General features: G+C 37.3%; 1 protein-coding gene across 6 annotated transcripts in view; it reads right to left on the reverse strand.

Moving 5' to 3' along the window:
• The window catches only part of EPB41L5 (erythrocyte membrane protein band 4.1 like 5), a 146,115-nt gene that overhangs the window by 8,374 nt on the left and 113,195 nt on the right, over positions 1-24,546 (reverse strand). For 3 of the 6 annotated variants that reach the window (XM_077861368.1, XM_077861365.1, XM_077861366.1), the window contains exons 19-24: positions 18,463-18,591; positions 15,228-15,292; positions 10,211-10,301; positions 8,181-8,255; positions 2,530-2,571; positions 2,040-2,164 (exon numbers count right to left, since the gene is read on the reverse strand). In XM_077861368.1, coding sequence (XP_077717494.1) covers positions 2,040-2,164; positions 2,530-2,571; positions 8,181-8,255; positions 10,211-10,301; positions 15,228-15,292; positions 18,463-18,591 — 527 coding nt within the window. The remainder of the gene's footprint in view (positions 1-2,039; positions 2,165-2,529; positions 2,572-8,180; positions 8,256-10,210; positions 10,302-15,227; positions 15,293-18,462; positions 18,592-24,546) is intronic. The other 3 variants (XM_077861367.1, XM_077861371.1, XM_077861369.1) reach the window with 3 other exon arrangements.

Below are 24,546 nucleotides of genomic sequence, written 5' to 3' on the forward strand. Positions count from 1 at the left end.
GTGGGACTTGATTCCAGGACCCCAGGATCATGACCTGAGCCAAAGGCAGACACTCAACCATTGAGCAACCCAGGTGCCACCCCTGCCTTTTCGAGTCTTACCAATTTTTCTATTTAGCTGTCTTTTTCTTACAGATTTATAAGAGCTCTTTATATATTCTAGATATGAGTCCTTTATCAAAGAAAGAGAGAGAGGGAAGAAGTGCAAGTATTTTCTCTCACTCTCTGGTTTCCTTTTTTGAGATCTTGAGATTATTTCTTTTGATGAACAGAAGTTCTTGACAGAAGCCAAGTTATATATATTTTTTTTTTCTTTTTTTTTTTTCTCCTGTGATGGAAGCTTTTTGTGACCTGTTTAAAAAAATCTTTCCTGATCTCCAGGATGTTTGCTTATATTTTCTTCTAAAAGCTTTGTTATTTGAAGTTTCACATTTAGATCTGCAACCCATCTAGAATGGATTTTTGTGTATGGTCCGAGGTTAGGTCAAGATTAATCTTTTCCCACATGGATATTTATTTAATTTGTTTAGCTGATGGGGAGCACAGGTGCCTCAGCGGTTTAGCGCCACCTTCAGTCCAGGGCCTGATCCTGGAGACCCGGGATCGGGTCCCGCATCAGGCTCCCTGCATGGAGCCTGCTTCTCCCTCTCCTTGTGTCTCTGCCTCTCTCTGTGTGTCTCTCATGAATAAATAAATAAATAATCTTAAAAACATTTTTTTGTTCAGCTGATTTACTGAAAGGCTATCTATTCAAAAGCACTCCATCATCCTTTTCTTCACAAATCAAGTAGCTATATTTGTGTGAGTTTGTTTCTAGACCCTATTCTGTTCCACTGATTCTTTTTTTTTTTTTTTTTTTATTTTGAGGTATGATTGACATTTAACATTTTATTAATTTCAGGTACACTACCTGTCCTCTTTGATCTCATTAATTCCTCTATGACTATTTTGTTTCGGAAAGGAATGTAGATGATCTCTTCTTTCATCAATAATTTTTAATTTACAAGTCCTAAGAACTCATATTTCATTGTGTAAACTCAATTACAAAGTATTATCACCTGGTCCTCTGCACATAATCTCTTTTTTTACAGTGGCAATTACTAGGAATATAAATGGTTAGAAAAATAACCTACATGGTGCTATTTGACAACTACATATGAGTTCCCTATGGCAAGTCCCACGCCTGTTTTGTTCACTACTATCTTCAGTGCTGCCAAACCAGTAAAATCAATGCTTGGTACATTACGGACATTCAATAAACGTTTGCTGAGTAAGTGATTATATTACTTTGAAGACTGTGGAGATGGGAACTTTAAAATGAAACTATCAGTTTCTTTCGAGTTAATCAGCTTTAATAACTTTTCCAACTAATTAGGAAATTTCTTCTCTAACTAGGAAAGCATCTACGTCAACTGACCTATACTCTCAACACCAGGAGGATGAGAAACAGACATCACCAGGAAGAAGTCTGAGGTGATAATGAAGGCAACTGTACATCTTTTGTAAAACAGGCACAGTTTTGGTCCTAACAATGAAGAGTTGAAGAAATACATGCCAAACAAAAGGTCTTTTGAGTTTTTGAGTCCAGCTTCTGTTTGTGGCAAGCAATATGTTGAAATGAACTCGTAACAGGTATTGGTAAAAGGTGTCTCAGAGCCCTCATCTTGGGAATCTCCTACTTCACTCTTATCTATGATTCTTCACCTTATTATGGATGGACAACATAACATAAAGCATGAAAGGAAAGGCATAAAAGCATGAAAGGAAAGGCATAAATGAATTTTAAAACAAATAAAAATTTTAAAGATAAGCCTGTTAAAAAGTTAACATTTATGAAGACTTGATTTAAAAGGGCTACTTTATAATTTTGTAGAAAATTGTTACTGACAGAAAAACAAAAAAACACTATTCTAAATAATAGAGAAAAATTTTATCCAGTTTCAGTTAAATTCAGTTAAAGAAGAACTGACATTACTGCTGTAAGTATATTTTCTTCTGAACAGATGCCTTAGAACTGCAATGGAGAAAGAATTTCCTCACCTGGTCACAGCATCCACCAAGAATGGTCCTGGGGGAGAAATCAGCGAGACTACTTCTCTGTTACCATGTTCCTCCTTCTCTGCCAAGCACAGTCCTTCCAGTCCATTGGAAAGGACACCACTCTGCTGAGGGAGACAGATACCATGTCTGAACAGAAGTGATAACATAGGCCTGAGCATCAGCAGTTCAGCTCCAAGTCATCTTCCCTAATGATTACGGTAGTAAGTAAGAGGATTTTGATGGTCATGGCTATTTTGGTTTGTTTTTCACCATACTTCACCTCAGGTTTTTAGTTTTGTTTTTGTCAGCATCCTTAAGCCTTTACAAACAGGAAAGGTAAATCACTAGTTTGAAGACATTAAGTTCAGATAACAAGGCTTTGAGAATGACCTCACATTTTTAAGGAAAAACAAAGAGCCTGGTAATCCTTTAGTTAGGCCTTACTCTGAAAGGGTAACCAAAATAAAAATTGTAAATATCATTAACTTACTGGTACAATCCACCGTGGTGTGATCATGGATGTTGAAGATACCTAAAATAAATTTTATATATGTGTTTACTTTTAGGGAAGACTTCTTTTCATAACCATTCTCATAATGTTTTCTTCTACTATGGAATGCATCATAGAGGGAGACAGTTCTCAATGGCTCCCCCTGCGCTGACATGCACTTTGAATCCAAGATCCTTTTCTACAACACAGATGCCATACTCACCACTTAAGAAACTATCATAATTCTGAAAATCTCTCTCTCTTTTTTTTAAAGATTTTATTTTTTATTCATGAGAGACACAGACAGAGAGAGAGGCAGATATATAGGCAGAGGGAGAAGCAGGCTCCATGCAGGGAGCCCGATGTGGGACTCAATCTCAGGACTCCAGGATCAGGCCCTGGGACGAAGGCAGGTGCTAAACCACTGAGCCACCCAGAGATCCCGAGAATCTCTTTAATTTAAAAATGTTCTACTCTAAGAATGCTCCTACTATTTTCAGTTCCTTACTAATAGGACTCCTCTACCTTCCAACCCCAGCATCCAGTTTAACATTTTAGCCTTCTTGGTAGCATCTTGAAAGTGGACTGTGACTAATCCAAATGAACAGCACAAAGAAAGTACAGAGGAAAAAAAAATCTGTTTAGATCATTCTCTAATTTCATGCATGCATATAAAAACACTCACATTGTTCCTGATACATAGGGGCTTTATTACATTCTTTTTAATGTTTAATTTTCTAGATTTTACTTCTATGTATAGAATTATATGCCAAAGAACTCCTCCTATTTTATAGAAACTTAGACTAGTCTGTCCTTAGACTCATGGTTTCAGATTCTGATAAAAAATTTACATAAGTCCATGTCTCATTAATAAGTTAGGAAAGCACCAGAAGAATAAAAATACAACATGACTTTCCCACCAATATTAAGAAAATGCACTTTTACCATAGGAAATATGAGACAGAAAGAGAGAGAAAGAATATGTGGTAAAGGTAAATAAAAAATGTTTTGGCAGAAATAAGTTCTATAATAACCATAATTAGAGTAAATATAAATGGATTAAACTCAATCAGAGGAGATCCTCAAAGAAGATTTAAAAAACAAGATCCAGCAAACTGTTGTTCACAAAAGGTCCACTTATAGCCAACAGATACAAAAAGGCTGGAAATAAAAGGACAGGAAATTATATACCAGGCAATATAAACTTAAAAGAAAGTTAAGGTGTCGATTTTATAGGAGCCAAAAGGGAAATTAAGAGAGAAAAAAGAGGTAAGGATGGATACTTTACTCAAAGGAGTTGGAGAAAGTATAATTACCATTAATATACATGCATCTCACAGCGTATCTTCAAAATATACAAAATGACAGATTTAGCAATAGATGAGAACTGAATTAATCAATTGTAGACAGATATAAAACACACCCTAGAAATTGACAGAATATTAGAGAATCAGCAGATTAATGAAAGAATTCAGCAAGTATGCTAGACACAAAATCAACTTATGAGTTCAACAGTAAAAAATTAAATACCATTCATGATATCAACAAAACTATAACAAAACTATAAAGTATTTAGGATTTAGCCTAACAATCTAAGACTTACAGAGAACATTTAGATGAGAAAAAATAGAAACATGTATCATATTCATGAAAATTAAATATCATAAAAATGCTAATTTTCTCCAAAATAATCTATAAATTTAATATAAACTCCATTAAAATGCCAGCAGAATTTTGGGGGAAACCTGACATGCTGAAATTTTAAGAATATACTAGGTATCAGTACAAAGCCAAGGTAATAAACACAATTGCAGGACAGCAGAAAAAGAGAGAGCCCACCACTGGAACACAACAGAAAGATTAGTAACACATCAACCGGGAAAGGAGGAATTCTTTAGAATATTGGTAAAATTGGCTCTTTTTATGGATAAATACAAATTTGAGTTATATTAAAACCACAACTGACATCCTCCCCCCCAAACCTCAAACTGTTCAAATTTGTTAAAATCTAAAGGTGAAAGGTAAAATAAAATTAAAGCTAATAGAAATCAACAGAAAACAGTATCTCTATGACCTCAGGAGATGGGATGGCAGATGAGGAAGGATTTTTTCAAACCCTAAACCCAAACTACAACAAGAAAAAATGAAGAATGCATGACATCAGAATAGGTTTCTGTTCAGTGAAAGATATACACCTGTTTTACTCATCCACCTCCACAGTGACAGACATAGGTTGTCTCAATGTCCTTGCTACTTGTCACAAATGACAGTCATAAAAATGCCTCAGATGTGCTAATATACAGATTAGCAGAAAGTATTTTTAATACCTAAGACTGACATGGAATTTGTATCTAGACTATACAAGGAATTCCTGAAATCAAGAAAAAAGACAGGAAACCTGATAGAAAAATGAGTAAAAGATACATACAGGTGACTCAATCAAAGAGGAAACCTAAGGCAGCATTAAAATAATGGAAGAAATAATACCATTTAACTCATGTGAACTGAAACAATGAGACAAACCCATAAAGACAAAAAAAATATTAGAACGTCAGATAAAGCGCAGGTTAAGGAAAAACTGCTCATAGGACTTATAAACTGTGGAAACCATTCTGGAGGCAGTGAGCAATACCTAGTATTCATATAAGCATGCAACCCAGCAATCCCATTTGTGGGTATCTAACCAACTCTCTACCTTAAAAGAAATATGAAGACTTTTTTTCGACGTTATATTAGTTTCAATTGTACGAGTCAACAATTCTATGTTTCTCAGGTGTGCATCATGCTAAGTATACTCCTTACCCTCTTCATTTATTTCATCAATCCACCCACCCAACTCCCTTCTGGTGATCACCAGTTTGTTCTCTGTATTTAGGTCTGTTTTATTGTTTGTCTCTTTATCTCCCTTGTTCTTTTTGTTTCTTAAATTCCACATGAGAGAAATCATGGTATTTGTCTTTTTCTGTCTGCGTTATTTCATTTAACATTATACCCTCTAGCTCCATCCATGTTATTGCAAATGGGAAGATCTCATTCTTTTTTATAGCTAATTAATATTAATTCTATTACACACAAACAGCCCACATTTTCTTTATCCATTCATCTATCAATAGATATTTGAGTTCCTTCCACTTCTTGGCTATTATGAATAATACTGCAATAAACATAGGGATGCATAGGTCTTTTTGAATTACTATTTTCACTTTCTTTAATGGAATTACTGGATCAGATAGTAATTCCATTTTTAATTTTTTGAGGAAATGTCATACTGTTTTTCACAGATGTTTATCTAAATAAATATGTGAAAGGTACCTAGAAAGACATACAGCAAATACTTTAGAATGAGTAACTTAGCGAAAATGGCAAATGGAAGTGAGGAATGGAGGACAAAGGAAAATAAGATAAGCAAAAGAGAAGCCTTGCATGGACCAGCAAAAGAGAAGCCTTGCATGGACCTAGGAAGATAGTCCACCATGGACTATGAGGTATAATTAATTGGAGCATCTGACTTAAAAAAAAAAAAAAAAAAAATGGATGCTATCCTATTGGTCTTAGAGATATCTTCTTGTCATAAGTTTATTTTACATATTTACCAATTCCCAAACTGATAGGAATCTTAGTGCTTTCCACAACTTCTTCCTAGCCTTAGTAATATATATTTCTGCTACAGATTTTAGGTTCTCTCTTTGTTCCTCTCAGGGAAGACGGAACTTTATCATTTGGACACTTCTTCAGAATGGTAACTGTAATGGAGATAAACATAAAAATATGATAATAAAAGTCCTTCCCTCAAGAAAATGCATACTTTATTTAAACATAATTTTTTTTACAGCTTTGTTTTATTTTTTTTTTAAGATTTTATTTATTTATTCACGATAGACACAGAGAGAGAGAGAGGCAGAGACACAGGCAGAGGGAGAAGCAGTCTCCATGCCAGGAGCCCGACGCGGGACTTGATCCCAAGACTCGGGGATTGCGCCCTGGGCCAAAGGCAGGCGCCAAACTGCTGAGCCACCCAGGGATCCCAGCTGTACTGTTTTAATTGATGAAAGGTTTGTTGAATTTTTTTCAGAATACAATAGCCTTCTTAAAGCCAGTTTAGAATATAACAGAAAAAAAAAAAGATCTCATTAACAATAGCAATGAAAAGCAGGAAGGATCTGAAAATAATAAAAATAGAAAGGACAGAATGTATGTTGGGGGAACTATAATGACAAAGTTTAATAAGAGATACAAGAAGTCTTGAGTGAGAAAAATATTATATTCTTAGCTAAGAACACAAATTATCATAAATATATCAGTTAATTTACTTATGAATTTAATGTATTTACAAATAAAAATCCAAAGGTATTTGGAGGGGTGGAACTAGAAAAAGACATTCTAAAAATCTTCTGAAACAATTCACCAGTAGAGTAACAAAACAGCTACATAATGATGCTTGTCTGGCCATATTCTGGATCAAAATCAATTAAAAAGCTAAAGTTCTTAGAAGAGTGTTACAGTTCTAATAACAGAGAAATCTGTCAGTGTAACAGAACAGGGAGCCCATATGTAGACTCTAAAATGCATGAAATTCTAAATTTTGATTTAAAACAAAAAAAGCATTCTAAATTTGCAGGGAAGGGAAAACATCAGTGACATAAAGTTGTTTAATAAATTTGATTTTCATCACCGAATCCACTTGTGAGAGAGCACACAGAATATAGTCCTGAGCTCGGCCCCAGGGAGTCCTGCTCTGGCTTTAGGCCATCTTGCATTAATCTTTCAAGTTACGTCTTTGTTCTCATAAAGGATCATCATGGCTCAGCACTGACATTATTATCCCTTTGTCTTCTGCTTGCTCACTTCTCTAGACTTGTGATTAATTCTTATTCTTTGGTAAAGTCTCTGTTTATTGATCTAAGCTGGTGGTTCCCAAAAGGTGGTTCCCAGACCACATCTGCATTACCTGGAACATGCTAGAAATGTGACTTTGCAGGTCCTAATCCCCACACACCAAATCAGAAACTCTGAGGGTGGAGCCCTGCAATTTATGTTTTAATACACCCTCCAGGTGATTCTGATACACACCCAAATGTAAGAACTAAGGATCTAAGCAAACATCCAGCTCCAGAGAAAAGGACCATCTGTACTTCTAAGACTTCAGAATGACATCTAGTTCCCATAGCAATTCTTATCATATTACTCATAACATACTGAATGAGTTATTTGCATACCTTTCATCTCAACTACATAGTAAGTCTTGGAGGGAAAGAATTGTTTCTTTTTTGTATTATAATTTGATCATAGTACCCAACACAGTATCTCCTATACTGCAATAAAGATTGGTATGTTCAATGCTAACCATTCGTATGTTGCATGTCCTTATTGTTTTCACTCTTTATGTTTATCCCTACATATTTCCTCTCATGTTATTTAATATGGTGTTGAGATTACAAATAGGCGTCTAGTAAAATGTGGTTACTGTACAGTGACACATAAATTTAAACTGGTGAAAATTTAGTAGAAAGGTAAGCTAAGTGGTTGCTGAAATACAATCTCTTATTAAATGAACAGTTTAACTACATGGTTAAAAAGGCAAAAATTGGAATGTAGCAGAAAGTTTTTTCAAAACAAATTCCTTTCCACCTTGCTGTTCAAAACATACTTACCTGAGGTGTGACTGTGTGGTCCATCAGATTCTCAGTTAGAGATAAAAGTAACGCATCCAATTCATCTGTAGCATCCTATGAACAATAAAATATATATAGCTGTTGAATGACTAATCATCAAACTACATCTTTTCCATATCCTCTCAACTTACAATTCTGACCCAGCCTTTGTTTGGTGTTAACCTTTAAACAAATAGGGACACTCAGAAATCATGGCTATTATATTGATTCCATTTTGCTTGGAGGGGAACCTAGATTACAATCAGAAGTTGAAAAAGTTGAAAAAGCTAAAGTTTTAATGTGGGAGCATCTGGGTGGCTCAGTTGGTTAAGCACCTACCTTTGGCTCAGGTCATGATTTCCCAGTTCTGGAATCAAGCCCTGCATTGGCCTTCCTGCTCATTGGGGAGTCTACTTCTCCCTCTGCCCCTTTGCTCTACTCATGCTCTCTCTCTCTCTCTCTCTCAAATAAATAAATAAAACCTTAAAAAAAATAAAATGTTATGTGAATTTTCATTAAGCTACTCTTTTTGGGGAGACAAAACTTGCATAGGGTTAAAATTTTTTTGGCTCTTAGCTCTTAGACTAAAAGAAAGAGATAAAAGGTTCAGGACAGGAGAGAGTGAGTAAAGATGATGCCTAAACTCCAAAGACTTCTTTATCCAGATGTACTGGTACTTCACTGTTTGAAAGTGAGTACAGTATGAACTTCCCCATAAATGTTCATACTTTTTAATTAGAATTTGAATCACCTAATGAATGATGGAGCTCTATACTACAGAGAAAGAGAGAGCAAAAGAGAAAGAGATAGAGAAAGTAAGTAGGCAGGAAAATTTAAAGGGAATAAAATAGAGAACTCTGGTCTGGAAATAAAGTAAGTTTCTAGGATGTAGTCCACATAATAAAAAAGGCCCTTCATTTATACAGTCCTATTTCCATCTATCTGGCTTAAGGCTGTGGTCATTCTCCTATTTATGTCTCAACATTCACCTTAATGTGATTCAACTTAATGTAATCACATGCAGGAAAAAATTGTTCTCTCACTGCTCACATCTCCTCCTCTCACGCCACCGTCTCCCACTCTTGTGGCCTGAGGGCCCCCAAACTGTGTATGTATCACTACCACAGGTATTAAAATTCTCTCTCCCAGTGGAATGTAAGCAGTTTGAAAAAAGAGGCTATGTTTAACTTTTGAATTTTTGAAACTACCATGGTGTCCAGTACATATTATAATATGCAATAAATCTCTGAATTAAATGACCTCTGTTCCAAAAAAATCTCAGTTTCACTTAATTTTTAATGATCAAAGATCGTCAATATCTCTTTTTAGAATTTTAATTAGCAGAAAGGAAGCTCCTGATTGGAGATATTTTAGGTTGGATTTTTTTAAACCCAAAAGTCTGAAAAATTATACACCAAATCTTAATTATACATGGTCTTTCAATAGCGGGAATACAGGTGATTCCTAACTTTTTCTTTTTATGAAATATTTGGCAAATTTCTACAATAAATGCATTTATGTAAAGAGCAAAATGGTAAATGTTCATTTGCAAGGATAATTTTTCATTTAACTTGTAAATTAAAACAATCAATGAGCAATGTACTGGGTTTCTATGATTTCTGGACTGGTAAGGGTGTGACAAGGTACAGAAAAGCAGGGACTGTGACGACGAGCTGGTTATACAGTAACACAATGACAGGGTGCTGGTATTTCAAGCAATCAATATTTAGTGCCTACTATGTGCTGTCTACTGTTTGAGACACTAGGGAGGCATAGCCAGCATCAAAAAAAACAAAATACAAAGACTAGCTAAAACAAAAAGACCAATGACAGAAAAACTGAAGAAGCAGCCCTGAGATACTCTCATGAGAGATTTGACAATAGGATTCTCTCTAGAAAACTGAGGCTCAATGCTTTTCTCACAGCTTAAGTTCTGGTGTCAGTCAGAAATCACCAGATGTCTGTGATTATACCACAGGACTCAACTCAGTATGGTCTTTGGAGAAACTTTCAAAATTAAGTATTGTTACCTTAAGAACAGAACCATTTGTTGCAGGTGTGGTATGCATCAGAGCAAGAGAATCTTCAGGGAAAGGCACATTATTCTCATTTAATATAGCACTGGAAGAAAAAGATAAATTCAAATTCACATCATGGAGCACCTATACAAGCATAGGGAGCATATTTGAAGAAAGAACTTCAGAAAGAAGAAGAATTCACATAAAGGAAGAAGAAATAACAATTTGTGAGGAGCATGCCAGCAGTGTTGCATTTATATGCCTTTGTGAGACCCTCCTCCACCCACCGTTTAACAGTCTTCATATCCACAATGGACTCATTCACAGATGGATCAAAATGGTAAGACTACTTGCTTCCCTCCTATAATCTCACTGAAGTTCAGAAAAGATTTATCTTAAAAAAAAGATACACAAAAAGGGTAGATCAACTGAATGATTTTTAAAAGTTGTTGTTAAATACATGAATGAGAAAACTCAGTGGATTAGAAACTAACCAGAATATCTGAGATATGAGAGAATAGTCAGAAAACCACAGACAGAAGCCCTATGCTGGAGAAGGCAGAAACACCTCAAGTGCTCCAGATGTTACAAGAGGACTAGCCAGGTGAGAGGATGCCAGATAATTTGTTACTAGGCCTGGCAGCAGGAATCACAACAGTGTCTAATCCCAGATAAGAGAGGCTTCAACACCAGGAAGGAAAGGGAGGGAAATCTAGAGCCAAAAGACTATCATCCACCAAGATAACATATGCAGGAGGAAATCCCAGTCCTCCTTAATATTGCTGAAAAGTGTGTAAACAGGAGCAGGTCCTGAAGTCTACAAGAAGAATGAAAAAAAAAAAAAAAGAGAGAGAGAGAAATATATCCTAGATTGGAAAAGTCAGACATAATTAGTGAAGTGGAAGCTAGGACTGTTTCATCCACAACAATGGGGCAAAAAAAGACAGATGAAAAACAAGAAGGAATAATTATGGGGTGCCTGGGTGGCTCAGTTGATTAAATCACCTGCTTTTAGCTTGGGTCATGATCTCAGGTTTCTGAGATAGAGCCCCGTATCCAGCAACTGCTCAGTGGGGAGCCTGCTTCTCCCTCTCCCTCTGTAGCTCCCCCTGCTTGTGCTGGCTTTCTCTCTCTGCCAAATAAATAAATTTCTTTTAAAAAGGAATACTTATGGGATCCCTGGGTGGCACAGCGGTTTGGTGCCTGCCTTTGGCCCAGGGCGCGATCCTGGAGACCCGGGATCGAATCCCACATCAGGCTCCCGATGCATGGAGCCTGCTTCTCCCTTTGCCTATGTCTCTGCCTCTCTCTCTCTTTCTCTCTCTCTCTCTCTGTGACTATCATAAATAAATTTTAAAAAATTGAAAAAAAAAAAACTTAAAAAAAAAAAAAGGAATACTTATGATAGAGAAGTCTTCGAGCTGTTTCAACTGATACTCAACATTCAAAAAGATAATGGTTTATGATTTTCCAGAACTGAAAAAAAGACATATATAGGTCTTCAGAATGTAAAGCCAGCTTGAACACTAACAAAAAAATTTTGTAAACCTATTCTTAGCAATGAAAATGCAGAACCTCAACAATAAGCAGTAAAATGGAAAAGAGAGAAAAAATAACTTTGTGCTTCAGAAAGAAGCAACAGCTCAGAGGAAAGGACTCAATAGAAGACAAAGTGCAGGGATCCCTGGGTGGCGCAGCGGTTTAGCGCCTGCCTTTGGCCCAGGGCGTGATCCCGGAGACCCGGGATCGAATCCCACGTCAGGCTATTGGTGCATGGAGCCTGCTTCTCCCTCTGCCTGTGTCTCTGCCTCTCTCTTTCTCGCTCTCTCTCTGTGTGACTATCATAAATAAATAAAAGAAAACAAAAAACACTTAAAAAAAAAAAGAAGACAAAGTGCACATTAAAAGGAATGAAATATGTCTTATAATGAATTCTCCTGCCCTTCAAGAAAAGGTTAGTAGAGTTTACACTGCTGCAAAACACAAAAAGGAGATGAAAAGCTTCTGCAGCCATTCTGCTCAGCATGTGTCATGACCCAGCAATTTCACTCAGGTATACACTCTAAAAAATCCTCACAACATGTGTAAGTAAGAACAAGTACAATGTTAATTTGGAACAAACACGGGCCCATTAATAAAACGATGAATGAACTGTGACTGACTTATGTATTGGTAGTTAAAATGAAGGAAGCATGGGTAATTTTATAAAATTCAGATATGTCAGAACAAAAACCAGTGAATTATATACTTTAACAGGTTAACTGCACAGTATTTAAATTTTATCTCAGTAAAGCTGTTACTACAAAAATAAATGATCTGAATAGCCATTTCTCCAAGGTAGAAAAGATACTCAACATTAGTCCTCAGGTAAATGAAAATTAAAACCAAAATGAGACACGCTTCATACTCTCTAAGATGGCTGTAGTTTTAAATATTTTTTAAAAGATTTATTTATTTATGATAGACATAGAGAGAGAGAGAGAGAGAGGCAGAGACACAGGTAGAGGGAGAAGCAGGCTCTATGCCGGGAGCCCGACACGGGATTCAATCCCGGGACTCCAGGATCGCGCCCTGGGCCAAAGGCAGGTGCCAAACTGCTGAACCACCCAGGGATCCCCTTGCTGTAGTTTTAAAGATGGAGAATAATGAGCACTGGAAAGGATGTGGAGAAACTGGTACCCACATACATTACTGGTGGGAATTGAAAATGTTGTAGCTGTTTATGGAAGACAGTTTTACAGTTCTTCAAAAAGGTAAACAGAGTTAGTTACTACATGACTGACTCAGGAGTAACCCTCCTGGGTATATAGAGAATTAAAAGCATGTCTACAAAAATTCTTATATATGAATATTCATAACATAATAGTCAAAAAGTGGGAACACCACAAATGTCCATCAATTGATATATGGATAAACAAAATTGGTATATCTAATACAATGGAATATTATTTGGCCCTAAAGAGAAGTACCAATGCATGATACAATGTAGATCAACCTTGAAAATATTATGTTAAATGAAAGAAGCCAGATACAAAAGGCCATATATTATGTGATTCCATTTATATAAACTGATCAGAGTAGGCAAATGCAGTATGTGGAAAGACTGCAATGGGTGTGGTGCTTCTTTTAGAAGTGATATAAATGTTATGGAATTAGTGGTAATGGTGCAAAATTTCGTCAGTGTACTAAGAAGCACTGAACTGTATATTTATAAAGGGAAAACAGTATGGTATGGGAATTACAACTCAATAAAAAAAGATAAAGGAAAAATGGTCTAAATCTACTACAGCAAAATGTAAAAATGCTACAAAGCTTAATATTTGGTACACAGACAATATATAATCTCCACAGTTTTGTCTATGCTTGAAATATTTCCTTTTTTTAAAAGGGAGTAGGGGTGCCTGGGTGGCTCAGTTAAGTGGTTGCCTTTAGCTCAGGTCATGATCCTGGGGTCCTGGGATCCAGCCCCACATTGGGCTTCCTGCCTAGCAAGGAATCTGCTTCTCCCTCTCCCTGCTCATGCTCTCTTTCTCTCTCTCTCTCTCTCTCTCTCTCAAATAAACAAAATCTTTTAAAAAGTGTGTGTGTGCGGGGGGGGTTGTCGTATGGCATAGGGACAAAACAGGTAACATAAAAGATTAACAGAAAAGGAAAGGTCCAGAAATAGACCCAAGTTTAAACAAGAATTTAGGGGATCACTGGGTGGCTCAGGGGTTTAGCGCCTGCCTTTGGCCCAGGGCATGATCCTGGAGTCCCGGGATCGAGTCCCGTGTCGGGCTCCCTGCATGGAGCCTGCTTCTCCCTCTGCCTGTGTCTCTGCCTGCCTCTCTCTCTCTGTCTCTCATGAATGAATACATAAAATCTTTTAAAAAAAGTTTAAACAAGGATATTTTAATACATTTCAAATTGTAGGAGGAAAATAGATCATTTAAAATATCATTAGCCATTTAGAAAAGCAAATCTAGAAGTTGGAGTACACTCTAGGTTCTTGCCAGCTTTAAGAGTTTAGGTTCTTGGGAAGCCCTGGTGGTGTAGCGGTTTAGCGCCGCCTGCAGCCCAGAGTGTGATCCTGGGGACCGGGGATCGAGTCCCGCATCGGGCTCCTTGCATGGAGCCTGCTTCTCCCTCTGCCTGTGTCTCTGCCTTTCTCTCTCTCTGTATGTCTCTCATGAATAAATAAATAAAGTCTTTAAAAAAAAAAAGAGTTTAGGCTCTTTCCAGCTTTAAGAGTTCAATGACACTTGGCAGTCCTAACCACATTATCCTCAAACTGGCAAAAAAAAAAAAAAGAAAGAAAATTTTTTATCAAGTTCTAAAAGGCTCTAATAATGACAGTATTTAAAATGTTGTGGGCCAACTGATTTACTGAAATTAATTAAAATTCCAGTTTTATCCTGATCACCAATTAGTGTATTTGTTGAATACTAACTATAAAGTCATATATACAAAGCATGCTATATGCTTAAGGGCTATTTTGACTACAATATCTAGAACTGAATATGATTAATCAGGAAATTCCTCATTGAATACGTTTTGAATAATGGGAAAAGTAACAGCATTCATTCATTCAACAATGTTTAGCACTGACTAAGCACAGAACACTGGATATACAGTGATGAACAACAATACAAATTGGCAAAGAGCAGGGGATCAAAGCCTAGCAAAACGAATAAATGGCCTGATACTCATATTAAGAAAAAGACAGGCAGAAGGGACTTGGAGAGAAAAGCAAAGAAATTTACTCGAATAATGGCAGAGCCCACAGTAAGAAAAAGTTTCTAAGACCACCATGATAACAAAATGGCACCAGAGTTAAGAGAAATAACATATATTTTTCACCATGAATAAGATTAAAAATATCTTTCAAGATTGCTTTAGCTCTGCAGTTTGATTCAGTAAAAGATGGGAATGTAGGAAAACTAATTAGAAGTATCTCCAGATAATCTAAAACTTGGTAGTAAACAGCTATGTAATGGAGTGAAGACAAGAAGAGAACAGCAACTTAATTCCATCTAACCCAGACCTGTACCTGTTTGCAGCAGCATCCTGAACATTGGAGTTTTTATGACTTAGTAAGCTATCTTCTCTTGTAACCTAAGAAAATGAAATCATAAAAAAAATTAAGCATTTGTTGAAGATACTAAAAGTAACAAGAAATTTACACTTCTGGTAAAAAGAGAAATATCACTTTGCTTCAGTTCCAGAGGTTATCATATCTCTGAAGGTATCAGTACTACACCTAGTATGGTCCCATCCCATACCCAAATTAATAATCTACACTTCCACTTCAGTATTACACAAATTCACACCTTTTACTAGACAGCTCTCATTTAAGACACCATGGTGTGTTAGTAAATAGATCAGAATCCCAAAAAGATTCAATGCCAGGATTTTTGGAATTTACATGATGAGAAGAAGAAAGAGATGTTAAGTGGTATATTCGGCTTTTTATTTTTCCCTAAAGACAACGAATTTATTAGGAGGAAATTCTAAAATATTTTTCTGAGGTTTTTTTCCTCTAACTTTATTGACACATCATTACATACAGTAAGTGCACATGTTTTAAGGAGTTTGATGAATTCTGAAAAATATATACAGGTGCATAACCAACACCAGAGTCAACATGTGCAACATTTTCACTACCCTATAATGTTCCCTTATGGCCAATGCAACCCCATCAAAAACCCTTACACATGGCAAACAGTGAGCTGTATGTTCTGTAGTTTCATATAAACGGAATCACAATACCTATCTTTTTAGAGTCTATTTCTTTAGAATAGCATGAAGTTTTTGAGATTCACCCCTGGTGCTACACTAATTCATTCCTTTTTATGTGCTGAGTACCATTCCACTGAATGGATATACCACAATTTGTTTATGTTTACCTGCTGATGGACATTTGGCTTGTTTCTAGTTTTTAGCTATTTCGAATAATACTGCTAGGAACATTTGTGTACTGTGTGAGCCTGTTTTCATTTCCCTTGGGTAAATACCTCAGAGTGGACCTGTGTGGTCATGTGGGAAGTACATGCTTAATACATTGTCAAACTCTTCCTCAAGTGTTTATAACATTTTATATCCTTACCAGGAGTGTGCACGGCAGAGCTCCATCATAGCCAACACAGGGATGGTCAGTTTTTAATCCTGGCCATTTTAGTGAATGTGTTTTTCAGCATGAAGTGTGATGCTACCTGTAGATTTTTTCATTGATGCCCTTCATTATGCTGAAGAAGCACCATTCTAGTTCTAGTTTGCCATAAGCATTTATCACAAATGGGTATTGATTTCTGTGAAATGCCTTTTCCATATAAATTGAAGCAATTTACTTTTTCATATGGTGAACTATAGAGGTTTTTCAATAATAAACCAACTTTTTTCCTAAGGTATATGCTACTTGGTCTATTTTGTTAAGGATTTTTGGGTCTATGTATAAGAGGGGGATTGGTCTATAGTTTCTTTTCTTTTCTTTTTTTAAAGATTTTATTTATTTATTCATGAGACACACACAGAGAGAGAGAGAGAGAGAGAAAGAGAGAGAAGCAGAAACACAGGCAGAGGGAGAAGCAGGCTCCTCACAGGGTGCCTAATGTGGGACTCGATTCCGAATCCTGGGATCAGGCCCTGAGCCGAAGGCAGACACTCAACCGCTGAGCCACCCAGGCGTCCCTATAGTTTCTTTTCATATGAAATCTTTTTCTGGCTTTGGTACTGGGGTAATATTAGTATCATTAAATGAGGTGGGAAGCATTCCCTCCTCTTCTGTTTTCTGAAAGAGTTAGTGTGGAACTGTTATTTCTTCCTTAAAAGTTCAATAGCTTCAACAATGAGGGCATCTGGTCCTGGATTTTCTTCATGGGAAGGTTTTGAATTATAAAATAAAATCTCTTTTATTTTAAGGCTATTCAAGTTATTTTTCTCTTCTTCAAGTCAAGAAAAATCCAAAAGTGTAAATGAAATGTAAGATAGTGACAACAATTACTACCATTGCTAATACAACATGTAGCTTCAACATGGGGGATTTCAACGCTTAAGTAGATGTTCTTTATGTGCCAGGCACTCACTGCTTCATGTCTTTTACATTTATTATCTTATCCTTAAGGTAGGTACCACCAATATCCTTTCTTAAACATAATTAAACTGAGGCTCAAAGAAACTAACTTGCTAAGTCACAACACTAGTATGCGGTAGACTAGAAATGTGATTCAAACTCAAGATGTCTGATTCCAGAGTCTGCGCTGTCATATTTTATATTTACCTTTTTTAAAAAAAAATTTATTTATTTATTCATGAGAGACATAGGCAGAGGGAGAAGCAGGCTCCCTGCAAGGAGCCTGATATGGGACCCGATCCCAGGATTTCAAGGATCACAACCTGAGCCAAAGGCAGAGGCTCAACCACTGAGCCACTCGGGTCCCCCATATTTTATATTTATAGGCAAATATTATGCTTTATGTTTATACTGGGGGGAAAGGATAGATAACTAAAGCATGAACAATATTCCACAAGTCTTGTCAGGTTCTCTTCAAGGCTTTTGCCTTGGGACAGGATATGGCAAGTGTACCTTCTCAACAACAGGATATTCTGAAATTCTAGTTGATAACATGATTTGGTCAGATGGGCTTCTGTCCTGATTTCAGTCTGGAGTTGAAGAATGAAAGTTAGGGAGCACAAGGACAAACTGACTTTGAGAACATGGATGCCATAAACTTCATGGGGGCTGGTTCCTTCCCAATGCATCCTTCACAATGTCACAGCCAACTCCCTTATCTTGCAACTCTCTCTCTCGTGACACACAACTGTGCCAAACTGAGGGCAGATGGTTGGTGGGGAATAGCAGACTGGTAAAGAAAGACCTAAAACCACAGACTTAGTGTTGATAGGAACCTAAAAATCATTAGATTTTCTGGCTATAAAAGTGGCAAAGATTAGGGACTCACTTCTATAGGAATTTGACTTAAAAAGAAAAAAACACACAACTTCTTATGCTCTATAGGAATGTGGCTTTAAAACAAACCAAAAACTTCTTAGGCCCTCGAAGGTCTTCACTCTCAACTTTTTATCCCATGACTGCCTGTTAATCTAGCTTGTACTTAGACTCAGGAAGGCATCTTGAACACGTGTCTGGGTGATATTCTCTATCTCCAATCACTAAGTAGATCACTCTTCTTTAACACTCATGTACTTTATGTGTTTTCAGGTCTCTCAGCCTGAAGTCTCTTGTTCTTTTTCCTTCATCAGGACTATCCCCATTAAAGACAGCTTACCTTGTGCACTGCTTCTACTTGAGCCTTCAAAATGTTACTCTTCAAGTCAGGAGGAACTCTCCTGGCATTTACTCCTGGGCTCTCAATGGCATTATTAAGACATTTCTCAGTCAACTTCATCACCTCCTCCTAGATATTAAAAATATACTGTAAGCAATTCTGATGGGCTATAATTGTATGGAAATAGAAAGGGGCTAATGAAAGTTCATATTCAGACAACCAGGAAATCACATATCTTAAGTAGTCCTATCCTATTCCAAGAATAGTCACCTCCCACAGGAGGCTTCAAAGTAAGGTGCAATAATCACAAACATGATACATGAATTGGCAGGGATCTATAGAAATCATATAGCCCAATTTCCTGTCTTTAAAGCAACTGAATGACTACATGATCCAGGATAAATGCCTGAATTAAAGCACACAGGGAGAACATGTGCTGTTTGCTGTCATTTAACTGGATTTTAGATTAGGCCATACACAGGATAATAATCCCTACAATTCTGGTGCTGTCACCAGGTAGATGATTTTGTTTAGGGTTATGTTATATAGCCACAAACAGTCACTCTCAGGTACAGACTATGAAAATAACAGAATAAAGCACAGAATAAAGACCTAGTCAGTGAAGGTCATAATGAAAACTAAATAAATCATTATGAAAATAAATAAATGGAACAAAGCAAATTAAAAAATTAGTCTAAAAAAAAAAGTTAGTCTAGGGGTGCCTAGATGGTTCAACTGGTTAAGTGTCTGGCTCTTGACTTCAGCTCAGGTCTTGATCTCAGGGTTGTGAGTTCAAGCCCCACATTTGGGGTCTAGGGCATGGAGCCTACTTAAAAAAAAATAAGGGATCCCTGGGTGGCGCAGCGGTTTGGCGCCTGCCTTTGGCCCAGGCGCGATCCTGGAGACCCGGGATCGAATCCCACATCGGGCTCCTGGTGCATGGAGCCTGCTTCTCCCTCTGCCTGTGTCTCTGCCTCTCTCTCTCTCTCTCTCTCTCTCTCTGTGACTATCATAAATAAAAAAAAAAAAAAAGTAAGTTTAAATTATCTGCATTATAACTGATACTTAAAATGAATAACAACAAAAACAATTATTATTACTGTGCTTGGTATTTAAGGCTGGTCTAAACAACAAACTCACTCTAAACGTTTTCTTAGTCTTAGAGCAGCTTCTGTTCTGTAGAACAGGGAGCTGGCATGTATGGGACTACACACTACACCATTCTTTCAGATTTGGAGGACTTAATTAACGTGCTTATTCTTATTTGGTGTTTCTCAGTGTGATTTTCACACACCTGCCTCTGGGTGGTACCCTAACATCTGAATGAGGAAGGAGCTTCCCTAGTGATTTTAATATGGAAAGAAGTCTGAGAATCACTGCTTTGTACTAAACTCTATTTATGCCTAGGACTGCCTTGCCTTCAGAATGATTCGTACTAATTGCAGGAAGTCCCTAGGTCCTCTTTCAATCATGGCTAGTTTATACGGTATGATCCAGCAACTCCACTTTTGGGTATATGTCCAAAGGAAACAAAATTACTATTTTGAATAGCTATCTGCCCTCCCATGTTCACTGCAATATTAGGCAGTGAAAGTATTAGGCTACTTAAACATCCATCAAAGGATGATGTATTAAATGTGGCGAGTGTACATGTATATATGGAATATTATTTACCTTTAAAAACAAGGATATCTTAGCATAGTAAACACAGTCAAATACTGTAATAACTTTGTACTGTGACAGACAATAACTACACTTACGGTGAGCATTTCACAATGCATGCAATTGTAGAATCTCTATGTTGCACATTTGAAACCAATGTAAAATTTGATGTCAACTATACTTCAATTTATTTATTTATTTTTTAAAGATTTTATTTATTTATTCATGAGAGACACAGAGAGAGAGAGAGAGAAAGGCAGAGACACAGGCAGAGGGAGAAGCAGGCTCCATGCAGGGAGCCTGACGTGGGACTCGACTGATCCCAGGTCTCCAGGATCAGGCCCTGGGCTGAAGGCGGTGCTAAACTGCTGAGCCACCCGGGCTGCCCTCCTCTTTTTTTAAATTGAATATATGGGCAAGCCCCAGTGGCTCAGCTCTGCCTATGTCTCTGCCTCTGCCTCTCTCTCTCTCTGTCTCTCATGAATAAATAAATAATCTTTTAAAAATAATAAAAATAAAAATTATTTTTTAAAAACCTGCAACCTGCCCCAACAATATTAGTATCTTTAGTAACTATTCTTCAAGCTGAAATAATCAAGGGTAGCAGAATATTTGCCCCCAAAATATGCCGCTTTGGCACAAAAAAAAATTTTTTTTAATTTTTTTTTACGATTTTATTTATTTATGACAGACAAGAGAGAAAGAGGCAGAGACAGAGGCATTGGGAGAAGCAGGCTCCATGCACGGAGCCCGATGTGGGACTCGATTCTGGGACTGCAGGATCTCACCCTGAGCAGAAGGCAGATGCTCAACCCCTGAGCCACCCAGGCGTGGGATAAAAATTATTTTGAGTTTAACTGACAAGAAGCAGAGATAAAAGTTCTCTGCTCCACACCACCACACCCCCCATTTGCCTTAAAGCAAAAAATAAATTCAAAGGTGCCCCTCCTCCCCTCTACCTGGAAGGATGAAGGTTAATCCCTGAATACTTCAGACCCTTCTCAATGAGAAGCAAGTATTTAAATCTGCATAACAACTTTACTCTTGTTTATCAGGTTTACCAAGTAATCTCCCCATAACTGGCCTCCCCTACATCTTTTTTTTTTTTTTTTTTCCCCTACATCTTTCTTTTGAGTCTAGCTGAAGATGGTATTTAAGCAGGAATTCTAAGCTCACTCTGAAAGTTACTCATTTTTCCCTTGGTGTTTCCCTTATATTACATTAACTATATATATGTTAATTAAACTTGTTTTTCTCTTGTTAATCAGTCTTTGGTGACAGGGATCTCAGCCAAGAACTCAAGAGGTTCCTAGTATTGCCAAATAGGAAATATTTGGCTTTGTATTCATAAAAAGTATAATTTCTATTTACTCATTACATGATACATAACAGCTCATTGATCCCTGGAGAAATATGGCCTTTGTACAGCCAAGGTCTGAAAACTGCTTCCATTTCCTAAAGGAAGTTAAAACTATTACCATACCTTCTGTGTCCAACTTGGGGGCAAACATAAAAAAAGTTACTTGTAGAAGCAACTAAAATGGAGTCACTTATGTCAAGGATAAATATGGAGACAGTCAAGGTGGGTGCACAAAAGAAACCTTACAAGAATTTATAGTTCTCAGAAACCAGCAGAGAACACCGGACAACCTCTAAATGCCAAATCTGTTCACACCACCTCTGGACTTACTTGTTTCCCTGACTTAACTACCCTGATCCAAATAAGACAGAGGACCGCCAAAGCAACGAATCAGTTGGGAAGAAAAAAAAAAACAAAAAAACTTTCATATTTGTGCCATAAAAAACCCTTAGTCTGTAGGATGCCTGGGTGACTCAGCAGTTGAGCATCTGCCTTTGGCTCAGGGCCTGACCCTGGGGGTCCCCAGATAGAATCCCACATCAGGCTCCCCACAGGGAGCCTGCTTCTCCCACTGCCTAATGTCTCTGCTTCTCTCTCTGTCTCTCTCATGAATGGATAAATAAAAATCTTTAAAAAAACAAAAACAAACAAAAAACCCTTACTTATAGTCTGTGAGCAATTCAGAACTCATTGCTCCTGCAGCCTTGAGATCTCTGGCTTGCAGATTGCAATGCTTAAAATAAACTTTTTTTTTTTGCTCTGTTTTAATCAATGTGCCAAGTTTTGTTTTGGAGATACATCTTAGTTATACCCTAAAAGGGTATAAGTCTGGATACAAGCAAATCATGTGGTAGCAAATCATGTGGTAGTTCAATTCCTAACTATCAAGAGAAGGGGTCAGCAAAGTATAATCCACAAACCAAATCTAACCCACCACCTGTTTTTGTATATAGTTTACTGGAACACAGTCATGCTCATTCCTATATGGTTGCTTTTATGCTACAATGCAAGAGTTGAGTAGTCCTAACAGATTGTATGGTTGGCAAGACTAAAATATTTATTATCTGACCCTTCACTGAAATAGCCTGCCAACTTCTAGTCAAGAGAACACAATCACCATATCTTATTTTTAATTGTTTACCCTAAAGAGACTAGTTGTTAAAGGCCATGCCACCTGCACCCACTAATAAATGCAGTTTAACTTTTGTTACTTTAAGCATTTTTGTAAAGATTAAAATCTTTACTTAAAAGTAATCTCTACACTCAACATGGGGCTCAAACTCACAACTCTAAGATCAAGAGTTGCATGCTCCACCAACTAAGCCAGCCATGCACCCCAGCCATGCTTTAAATAGTACTTTTTTGAACTACTGATTGAAGAAGAAGAAAAAAATAATTCCCTAAAATGAAATTTGGAGATTAAAAAAAAATCTTGGAATTGCCTCAGGTAATTAAGAGGATGAAGGTAATTTGAAAAATCTATAGATCTTGATACAGCATAGGCCCTAAAAGATTTCAAACACATAGGTCAAGCACAGAAACTGTGACTGTGTTTCCAAAAGGAGGAGATACCAAAAGAGGGAAGAATTCCCACAATGACATTTAGTCACAGCATTTCAAGATTGGAAGGAATAATCAGCTTCTCCAACCATCAAGACTCCAAAATGGGGCAGCCTGGGTGGCTCAGCGGTTTAGCATCAAGTTCAGCCCAGGGCATGATCCTGGAGACCTGGGATCAAGTCCCAACTCAGGCTCCCTGCATGGAGCCTGCTTCTCTCTCTGCCTGTGTCTCTGCCTCTCTCTCTCTCTCTCTCTCTCTCTCTCTTTCTCGCTCTCTGTCTCTCATGAATAAATAAAATCTTTACCAAAAAAAAAAAAAGACTCCAAAATGTGGTTAATTGGTATACACACACACACCCCCCCCCCCCCCCCCCAGTTCCACCTGAGGAACTGCCCATGCTGGAGAACATGCTTTCTTGGGAATCCCATGCAATTTGGAAATTACTGTTACAAAATGCCTTTTTTTTTTTTTTTTTTTAAGATTTTACTTTTAAGTAATGTCTACACCCAATGTGGGGCTCAAACTCACCACCCCAAGATCGAGAGTCAAACGCTCTCCAACTGAGCCAGCCAGGTGCCCCAGGAAACTCTTCTATCAAGGTGAAATCTGCACACCTCTAACATACTCAGTGACCTTATCTCTTCTCTGAGGCTGTTAAAAAAACAGGTTATATTAATTCCTCTTTCACATAATACCTCTTCAGATACCTAAAATGCTATCTCCTGGGATTACTAATCCTTAGTTATAACAGCTTCAAGAGCCTTCAACCATAAAGTTCTTTCTCTTCTCAAACTGCTTTAGTTTCCTAAATCATTTTTGAAGACTGGTACTCAGAAATGACTATAATATGTTTGGATCTTCCTTTTTATTTTTTAAAAAGATTTTTATTCATTTGAGAGAGAGCACGTGCATGCACACACACATGAGTGGGGAAGGGGCAGAGGGAGAAGCAGACTCCCCGCTGAGCAGGGAAACCAACTGGGGCTCAATTCCAGGACCCCAGGATCACGACCTGGGCCCAAGGCAGACACTTAACCGGCTAAGCCACCCAGGTGTCCCTGGATCTTCCTTTTTAAACCCTTTCAGTTAATACAATATAGCTGACAGTCACACTTCAAACACATTTATATATTCTCAAAACATTTTTTTACACATGCTTGTGTGATATTCTACCTCTTTATCCTAATCCTATATTTGTGTCTGACTTAAAATACATGTTCTTAAATCCAGTCCATCATTCCAGCCTGTCCATCTTTATGGATCCTGATTTTGCCTTTCAAAAAACTATTACTTCCTGGCTGTTTTCATCTGAAAATTCTACTATCATAGGAAATATGTCATAGGAAGGGTCACTGGAGAAAACCACTTGCAATATCTCTATGGGGCTTGATGGGACAGATCTAAGTTTCTTGACAGCCAAGACCTTGTCATTCTTCGGTGGATTCCACAAAATATTTCATTAGTTTATCTTACAAAGAGTAAACAATAAACATGTTTGTAG

This window comes from Canis aureus, chromosome 20, assembly GCF_053574225.1.
Source record: "Canis aureus isolate CA01 chromosome 20, VMU_Caureus_v.1.0, whole genome shotgun sequence".
Taxonomy (NCBI): domain Eukaryota; kingdom Metazoa; phylum Chordata; class Mammalia; order Carnivora; family Canidae; genus Canis; species Canis aureus.